We start from the raw sequence: 10,265 nt of genomic DNA on the forward strand, positions 1-10,265 counted from the left end.
TGGAAAAAGTTATATTGATTTGAAAATGAGTTAAAATCTTAAGTTGAGAAGAAATTTGCTATGTGTTGCTTTATTATTTTAATAAAAGTGAAACTTCTGCAAAAATATACCCAAAAAAAATTATTGTGGCTAACGGTGAGGATACTAAAGTGGTAATGCCTTATTCCGTCTCAAAGAAGTTCCTTCATTCTGGTGGGTCATTCACTTAAAAAGCCGATGAAATATTGTATATAAACACAAAAGTGATATAAATATAAAGCTTAATGTACCGGCAGATTACTAAATTTTTATGTCATATTTAACTTATTAATTATAATAACTTTCACTTTCTAACAACATAATTATTACCTTTTATTAATATTCCCTATTTTCATTGGCATTACTTTTATATACACAAGGACATAAATTTTGACATGATATTAAATAAAGTAGTAAGCACAGATTTTATTGCTTCATATTTCCATTACTACTTTAATCGTTCCTCTTACACTTTGTGTTCTTGGCAAAAGTTCCTTTGATAGCCTCCTGTATATTTTTATTAGATATTTTATTGCAATGAATTCCTTCCTTTGTATCCACTCTTTGCGTGATAATAAACAATGAAGACACTGACAATTTTCGGATGCCAGTCACGTGACAGTTGCGGAAGGAATTTGGTGGAGATATTTTTTCCTTTGCTTTTTGGATTGTGTGTATATATTTGTGATTAAAAAGGATCTAAGTTACTTGTTGTCATTGTCCTTGCTCTTGGTTATATTTTTAGAATTAATTGGTGTGAAGCAATTGATTAATGAAAGCGTAGCGTTTGCATTTCAAGGGTTTATTCAATTACCAACTTTGTGCAAACTTTTAAGGAACTCTTTTATATATTTCTAGTAACAATGGATTTTATTTTGCAATACCTATTGGCAAAATACTTGAAATGAAAGTTTTATTTTAACTTTTCAAGTGATTCATATGTTTTGTATTCAGAGTTTATAGATATTTTTGTTTGTTTCAATACAATTGTTTCTTACATTTTTGTTGTTTTAAGTAATTCTCTAAAAAATATTTAAAACATTTACAATTATTGACCTTAGCTGTAACTAAAAAATTTTCAAAGTTTGATTTTAATTTTTTTTTTTAAATTTTATAAGAATTGCCAAGCTATACTTATTTTATAGAAAGCATTTTTTTATATAAAAAAAATTTGTCAATAATTTTTTTAAATTTAAGTGAAGCATATTTAAATGTATTAAAAAGTTGAGAATAGTTATCTATTACATATTAATAAATTTAAATAAAAAAAACGATGATTTTAACTATATTTTAGTCTATATTTCACGTTTTATTATAATATAGCCACATTATAAGATGAGATTTCTATTTCCTTTTTACACGTATTTGACAATATATAGTAAATTTCAATATTTTAAGCAACTTCTTTACTACTTCATATGACTATGTAGTTTACTTTTGAATTGTCGATTTCGAAGTTTATGATTGCAAACTTTTTACGTTGAATGGACTAATAAGAACTAATAATTGCAATAATGTAATAATGATAATAAGAACTAATAAAACATTATCTAAAGCCAACTGGTGTGTGCAATATTGTTGTAACGACAAGTAGTTCCGCCATATGTAATGATATCTCGAAAACTAACGTAGAGCCCAGTGGATAATGTTGCTCGAAATTGGCGTTTTTTTAGATACATTGTGAAATTTATGTCAATGGGAAATGAGAATCGTGACATTTATTCATTATTTGAAGAAATGTACTGAAATATCTTCTTAAACAATTGAAGAAATTGAACATCATACTGTGTTTACGCTCATCGCATATATATGCATCCAAATCCACTGGCTACACACCTGATAGGGTACACCAACACTTTTTCAAGGGTAAAAAGAAAAACATCGATAGACGTTTTAAATATGTATATGTAGGTCATACACTTCTATTTTAATTATATATGGATATGTCACTGGACATAGTCCATACGTGCCTTTCTTTTCTAGATCGTAATAACTATTATTACGATTCATGTTAATATATATTACTTATTTTCATTCATACCTGACAGATTGTAATAAAATAAATGGATTAAAAAAAGTACTGTGATTAAATTTATTGCAAATAAAGGGAATAAAGGTTTAAAAGTTTTAAATATTGAAGATGTAGCAGTTTCTTTTAAAATAATAATTCATAAGTGGGCTGTTTTCAAACTTTTAAAATAAGTTTTAAAGTTTCCATATGAAATACGTCCAAAAAATGCATGAATACCAAAAAATAACGCAGAAATAAATAAACATAGGTTTACAATATCGATATTTAACTAAGACTGATAGTTTTAGAAACATTATTTTAAGTAAGGTGGCGATATTTTATGTAAAATTTTGGGTTTCAAAAACCTATTTCGTATTCGTCCAAAAATTCATTCAAATAAGAGCTAATCAACAACATCGGTAGTGTTTTAAAAGGTATAAAGAAAAGTGAATCAAAACAATGAGTTCCAAAGCGAGTATCAGTCCAAAAATCAGTTAAGTTGTTATCATTAGTTTTTGTGATTGATTTTTGCATGAGTTTTTGTTAATAGATTATGTTCAAGATCGTGATATAATATACCCACATTATTATTTCACCCTTCTCTACCTATGCGAGACAAATATTCGTCAAAAAGGACAGAGCTTACATAACAAAAAATAAAGATAATAAATCATCTTAACCAACTTGAAAACACTTCCATAAATTAATGAATCAAAGCAGTAACTGTTTATTTTCACTCTTCAGGGCATTTTTTATAAAAACCAAGTTCTATCCAACAGTAATGCTGGTACGATGGTATTGTTTTGCTGACTTTTCTTAAAACTACTGCAGAGAAGAAATTCATTCATTAAAGGAAGGTTACATTAAGTAAATTTAACTGAAATTTATTAAATCTCGTGGTTTTAAGGTAATTTTATGCAAGTTTCGTATTTGATTAAAAATAATTTAAAATTTTTATACTGTTTAAAATCATTTTTAAAATAATTATGCTGTTATTGTGCAGTCATGATAATGCATTATAATTTGAACAAAAATAAATTTTATTTTCACGGAATAAAAAGCATCTCATTTTAATTGCATTAAAAATTTTGTAGCTGAAATTGAAACTGAAAGGCATTTAATCTCATTTAACATTAAAACGTGAGTATGAATTGCATTTTTATACCTTTCATTTGTGGTCATAAAAAAGATTTAGTGCAGTCAATCAAATATGTAAGGCCTTTTGCTTTCATAATAAAAACTGTTTCAATTTTAATAGTTAAGAGAATTGCACTGATCAATTAACTAAAGAAAGAGTTTACTGGAAAAATAATAATCGTACTTAAGGCAAGATTTGTGTCTGCTAATAATTCGTTATATATTTGTATATTGTCTCGTATACACCAAAGTAAGATACATGAAAGTTTAAGTTTTTTAAATTTTAAATTATGGATGTAATCCTCAATATGATAATTAATGTATTTTCATTCGATATTTCCTTCCATATTAGCAATTGGTTTTATCAGTTTCGGCAATTTTGTCATTTTCCAATTGCCTACAAATTGTTCACCTTTGTCTCATTTTTCACTTTAAATTTTACAGAGTGACCATCAACAGCATCGTCCACATCAACAGCAGCAACAATCACAGCTTCAACAACAACCACAACAAACCGGACAACAACAACAGCAGCATCCTAATGCAGAACTAAGTGACTCATTGTCATCATTGCCTCAAGCGTCCTTCAACTACATCAATTCAATTGTTGGTAGTGGAGTGATTGGCATTCCGTACGCCTTTCATCGTGCAGGTTTTGGCTTGGGACTGTTGCTTCTCATATTAGTTGCCTACATCACCGACTATTCACTTATACTAATGGTATGTATGAAAATCCTTATATGCACCTAGAATAGCAATCCCAGCAAGCCACTTATATTCGAATTTTTGAGATTTTTATCAATCTCAAAAGCAACTACCATACATATACCTATTCAAATTTACATATATGGTCGATTGTCATGTGCCATTATTGTAGTAAACTTAATGGATAAAATTCAAATTTAGTACATAATTTAAAATTTGTTAATCGTGGTTGAAAATTTATTCATACAATATAATGGATTAGCTCATACGCATAAATTACATTTAAAGCACTGCATACGCACCAAATACTTAAGTCTTTCTGGTAGTGGAGAAAGTATAGTTGAAAGTTGTGTTGGAAATGTATAAGATTTTCTTCCGATAAAATTTGATAATATATTCGGTTTCAAAATTCTATTAACGTAAGAAAAAATTTTTTGTAATTTTCTTTTTAATTTATAACTATGTCTAAATTGAAGATAAAAGAGTTCTTCAATGCATATCCATAATTATAATTTCAGGTGAGATGTGGTCATATATGCGGTCGCTTCAGTTATCCAGGCATAATGGAGGCAGCCTATGGAAAGTATGGTTATTATTTGTTGTCATTGCTGCAGTTTATGTATCCATTTTTAGGTAGGTATAAAACCAATATAAATATACACATATAATGTTTTGGTATTGATAATATATATTTTATAATGAATACTGTATTTATTTGATACCAATCTCATGTTTATGATATAGCACAATAATATGTTGTAAATAATATGTACTAATTGTAATAGTGACAAGCAAATATTACTGTTCTTTTAAAGATATTTAAATGTATATATATAGTATGTATGTGCACATGTATTTTAAACCCAAGAAAACTAGCAAGGAGCGAAGGTAGAGAATTACAATAGATTTAATAATAGCAATATTATATCAAGACTATTAAAATAAACAATAAACAATAATTATTTTAAAATTCATTTAATGGTCCTGAGGTTTTGTTCTCAATTTTTAGCTTACACTTATTATGTACTATTAAATTTAAAGCGTTGTGTAAGGAAACAACTCATAAATAACTATCAAAGTTCAATGTGGTCCATTGTAAAATTTAATCATTTTAATTATATATGTAAGCACCAATAACAAAAAGATATTAAATAAATAATTTCATACATATTATGTATTAGTGAACTTCACATTGAATTAAATTTCTGCAAATTTATGAAAGGCATTTAATGTCCTTTTTATAATTAAGTCTCTGATCCGGAACATCGATTATATGTATCATTTCAAGAGTTAATCATTGTTGGTAATTTGGTTTACTGTTTATGGTCTATGCTCCATTGCAATTTGATGTACTATTCATTGTTGCACAGTGAGTGATTTTTTTTTGATTCTCATAAGCTGAAGGGGTTTTTATATCATTACCAGTGATACTTGTTCTTGTATACATTGGACCTATTTCCTTTACATAAGAACAGGTGTATTAAATTGTGATTATTCAATTTATAAATTATTGTTTTTGTTTATTTCAAAAAGTATGCAGATGTATTTTTAGGTTTAAGAGTTAATCAACGCGATTATCTATAATAACAGATAGAATTTTTGATGTTTTCGGAGCAACTGAAAATGTATGCCATTAGGATTTATATGATGATGATTTTTACACGCTTTTTTAGTAAGCAATAGATAGTCTTTTTAGCATAGTTGTTCTAGAACAGAATATCAATAGAAGTTTTTTTATTTTCATATTAAAAAAATTAATCACTGATGTCAAATATAAGTTCAAACAAGTGTAGAACTGAGGTCTAAACAAGATGGCAACGATGTTGGGATTTAAAATTATTGCATCTATTGGTTCTGAGTTTTCGTCACAATTTTCTTTTTATTTTTTATTGTATACAATACGTATTGCATTAAGATAACCTAGTGTGACAAATTTCTTTTTTTGTGGTGAATTTAATGAATTTACATATATTTTCTGTATACTATCAATAGTATCCATTATATCATACTACATTACATAAATATTGATAAATATCACATTTTATTAATTATAAAAATGTAAATAATAAAATTTCGAATAATAATAAAAAAGTTTAGTAAAACATTTACTTTGCTATTTAAGTTATGAGCCGATCTTAGCTGACATCAGTAGTTTCCGCTAGTGAACCCAACACATTTCTACCTGAAGTACTTTCTTCCACTCGCACGACTTGACCAAAATGGTAAAGCTGTAAAATTTTTATGCTTTGAACTAGGTCAATGTCGCGATATAGCTCATACAATTCATCATTCCATCTAATTCGATACTCGTTGCCAACTCGTAAGTGGCCCTAGATCTTCCAAGGCCTTAATTGGAAAACTTTAAGAAGTTTTTTGAAAGCTTCGTTGCCAACTCGTAAGGGCCCCTAGATCTTCCAAGGCTTTAGTTGGAAAACTTTAAGAAGCTTTTAAAAAGCTTTAGAAAAGGTTTTATTTCTCAATTGTCTACTTAGGCCTTTTCGACGTTTACGCTGGTTCCCAAATAAACAAAGTCGTTCGTTACTTCAAATTTATAGTTGCCAATAGTGTCGTGGATCCCAAGACGCTCATGATATTTGCTTGTTGACGGAATGTACTTTGTCTTGTCCTCACTTATAACCAAATCCATTTGATTCGTTTGTTTTTCTAAGTTGGAAAGCTTCAATTAGTTTTCTATAAAACTTCTATAATGCAAGTTCGATACGCTAACTCTATTTTTAATTAAATACAGTCAAACTTCCACAATTTGAACTGCTATAACTTGAATTTTTTATAACTCGAACTAAATAGAGTGCAAGAGGGTTTAGAGAGTAAATTACATATAATTACAAAAAAATTCTTTGACTCGAAGTCTCCATTAATCCAACCTTTTCATTGCAAAATAGTACTTCGAGTTATGGAAGTTTGACTGTATATATAAATGACTCAACATTTTGAACACAGAATGGATTCTCTACTCCCTTCATTCGCCTTCTGTGTGACACTATTCATTAGTAAAATTCACTAGTGAATAGTATCAGTTAATTGATGATAGATAGATAAGTTCCAATTAAAAATAACTCCTTGTATTTGCCATAATGTTCACATTAAACTTTAAGAGTATATATTGTTAAAACCCTGAAGTTACTTTTAAGGCATTGCAAAATACAATTTCAAGAAATTTTATTTTAAAATTTGTATATAAAACGAATCGATAAAGCAATATTTCTAGAAACTAAAAATACCATTGGCCATAAAATTATTTTGGGGTATGTAAATTTTTGGTTTAACTTGAGTACATTTAGGCATTTAATAATTGCTGCTTTCCCCCCTAACAATTATGAAATCGTCACTTAGTGTAATTAGCAAGATTTCCCTATATTCGAGGACGATAGTTATTAAGTCCAAAAGTGTAGTTAGCGCATGTTTATGCAGTTTTGTATTGTAGTGCAGTGTAAAAATCAAGGCTCCCTCGTAAGTTAACTAAATTAAATGTTTTCGTGAAAAACACATTTGCTTACCGGAAGCAATTATGTGTTTACTTGCTTTAGTACATAAAAAAGGAGCTAAGATTTTTAAATTCCCTTAATGGGTTGTTCCTACACGAAACAATAAAGTTATAATTATTTCTGTTTTTTTTTTGTTTTTTGTGTTGTGTGATGTGTGTGTGCATATGTGTGAATGTGTGACTAATTACACAAGATTCATTATTAAATGTGTTTTTCCAAAAACTTGGTTGGTAAACTTGCCCGAAAGTTTGCAGTCACTGAGTATAAAATTTCTGTTGTTGTCTAAACGTATATTTTATAATCAGACTTCCTTTAATAAAATTTAAGTTTCTTCTTCATTTATATTTCAGCCATGATATCGTACAATGTGGTCGTCGGTGATACGCTATCTAAAGTGCTAGTGCGATTTTTTCCCTCGTGGGGCACATCAATGGGTGCCGTTCGACTGGGTGTGGTGTTCTTCGTAACGATTGGTGTGGTGGTACCGCTTTGCTTGTACAAGAACGTTTCGCGTCTGGCCAGAGCGAGTTTTATTAGCTTAGCATGTGTGGTCTTTATACTGTTTGCCGTGATTTTGAAGCTTATGTCAGGTGATTACAAAGTGTAAGTATCCAATGGATTTCATTTTGCACTACACACATTTATCCCCCAACAGCCAAACAATCAAACATCCAAACAAACAAACAAACAAATGCAGTTGCCGTGCCATAAGGCGCACAATTTAGTATTTAACGAGGCATTTTCACAAATTAAACAGTAAATGCCATTAATTATAAGGTCCTTTTTTGCGCTAAGCTCTTATGTGCTTGGTGCTTGTTAAGTGCATGTGTATATGTTTAGCTGCTAGCAAATCGCTGTAACACCGCTCGCAGGCATTATCGGAACCACATTGCCTCGTTTTGTTGGAAATTTCATTTTAAATATACGCAATTAAGTTTTATCGCTTATGCCAATTTAAATGAGCCGATTTAAAATTATTTCCCTTTACATTACAATTTTGTTTCATATATTTTATATACATTATTTATTTTGAAATTTTTATTATAAAAATTAGATAAATGCAAATTATTAATAATTTAAGGTAAAACGTTTTTAATGAAATTAGCAAAACAGTAGTTCAATTATTGGCACGTTTCGTTCTCCGGGTGTGCTATAAATAACATTTTAATTGTCCTAAAAAGCAGTACTCCAATAAATTAATGTTGGTTTCAGTAGGAATCTATAAGTGCTAGTACTTTAATTACTGAAATAATAGTAATTCCATAGAAAAGCTGTGACTGTAAGTCATTAATATTTTGTTACAATTCAAGTGTTACTACAACCTCACTTTCCCAAATTATTGCTATAAATTACCAACTTCGATTAGGTCACCATCAAGGATGTTTTTAAATATTAATGCAGAATGTTACTACAGCAAGCATTTCGAATAAGAGACGACAATTACAAATTTTTTATGGGCTCATAAAAAAAACAAGACTCACCTGAGTATGTAGTTGAAGGTGAAATACTGAGAAATTCATATTGGAAAATGAAGAATTTTTTTTCGAAAGAAATTTGTAATATATATACCTATTACATATTTAATAATGATGAAAAAAGATTCATATTAATAAAAAGTTTTCATACTGTAACAAAAAACTTGAAATGAGCTGTAAAATGCAACTTATTAAGTGGCTTACCCTTTTAAAGAATTTCAACTTTTCGATTTTAATGTTTTTATTCATTAAAATAAAAATAAAAATAAAAATAAAAAAATATCTGAAATTTTAATCATTTTATAAAGGAGCGCAAATCGCTTCTGTGTAGCCAATATATTTTTGCGCGCTGCAATAAAAGTTTATCCTTTAATCCACAACAATGTTGCAGTTGCCAAAAAGCACCAATGCAGCGCAAATCAACGTGGAACCGTGAAATTTAGTGCTGCTCTCGTTTGCATTTACAACATTTTATTACCGCACCCTTGAGATGTAAAAGGTTATTGTTGCTCACTTACCCTGTCTTATAGACCAAACAAGGAACTGTTGCTTTTATTACTGCCAATTTTTTGCGCTTCTTTAAGGAAAAACTCAACAAAAAAAATAAAAAAAAATGCGGTAGAAAAACAGATGTTGTCGGTTAATTTAGCTGCGGTGAAGCGAGGGAGCTGTAAAACGGCACTTAAAATGTAACACAATTTACGCTATATATAGCTTTATAACGTATACGGTGTACCAGCGTTGTTATACACACTTAACAATAACAAACGGCAGCAGACTTACAATAAGGACGCATCTTCATATTCAGCAGGATTCGCATAATTTATAAATAATTTTCAAATTTGCATTCCTTTCCATGCAAGTGAGGAAAGCACTCTTTAAGGAATTCGCAAACGCTTTAGCAGACAGAACACATTTTAACATTTAGTGTTGAAGTAAATTGTTACTTTGAAAAATTGCAATAATAAAAATCAGTTTAGCATATTTATATACATAATTTGTATCTAAAGAATAAAAGAATAAAAAATTTCAATTTTTTGCGAACATAAAAAGTTATTGTCCTCATGCATTCCAAATAAAACTGATAATCTCTTTTTTGTAACAGAACTGATACAGCGGATTCCTGGAGATTTGCAAATGTCGATGTTATTCCCGCAACGGGTATAATGGTTTTTGGTAAGTAGCAATCAATTATGTATATGGAGTAGATATGTATAATAAAAAATAATATAAGAAAATTAATTTTTATGTATATTTTTTTGAAAGTCCTCTAAGATATGTGAATAAGTAGCAATCTTAATAGTCGATATCCCTAAAATTTTACAAGATACCTAAAAATTGTTTAAAGGTTTTGAATTGAAGCAATATTTTAATATAAAAAGTTATTTTTAATTAAAAAAATTTTGAGACTGG

General features: G+C 28.9%; 1 protein-coding gene across 1 annotated transcript in view; it reads left to right on the forward strand.

The window, feature by feature from the left end:
- Positions 1-3,456: 3,456 nt before the first annotated feature.
- Positions 3,457-10,265, forward strand: part of LOC119674998 (putative sodium-coupled neutral amino acid transporter 11) — a 9,121-nt gene continuing 2,312 nt past the window's right edge. The window contains exons 1-5 of the mRNA XM_038086159.1: positions 3,457-3,462; positions 3,611-3,886; positions 4,390-4,504; positions 7,728-7,980; positions 9,958-10,028. Of these exons, the coding sequence (XP_037942087.1) occupies positions 3,457-3,462; positions 3,611-3,886; positions 4,390-4,504; positions 7,728-7,980; positions 9,958-10,028 (721 nt within the window). The remainder of the gene's footprint in view (positions 3,463-3,610; positions 3,887-4,389; positions 4,505-7,727; positions 7,981-9,957; positions 10,029-10,265) is intronic.

This window comes from Teleopsis dalmanni, chromosome 2, assembly GCF_002237135.1.
Source record: "Teleopsis dalmanni isolate 2A chromosome 2, ASM223713v2, whole genome shotgun sequence".
Classification (NCBI taxonomy): Eukaryota; Metazoa; Arthropoda; class Insecta; order Diptera; family Diopsidae; genus Teleopsis; species Teleopsis dalmanni.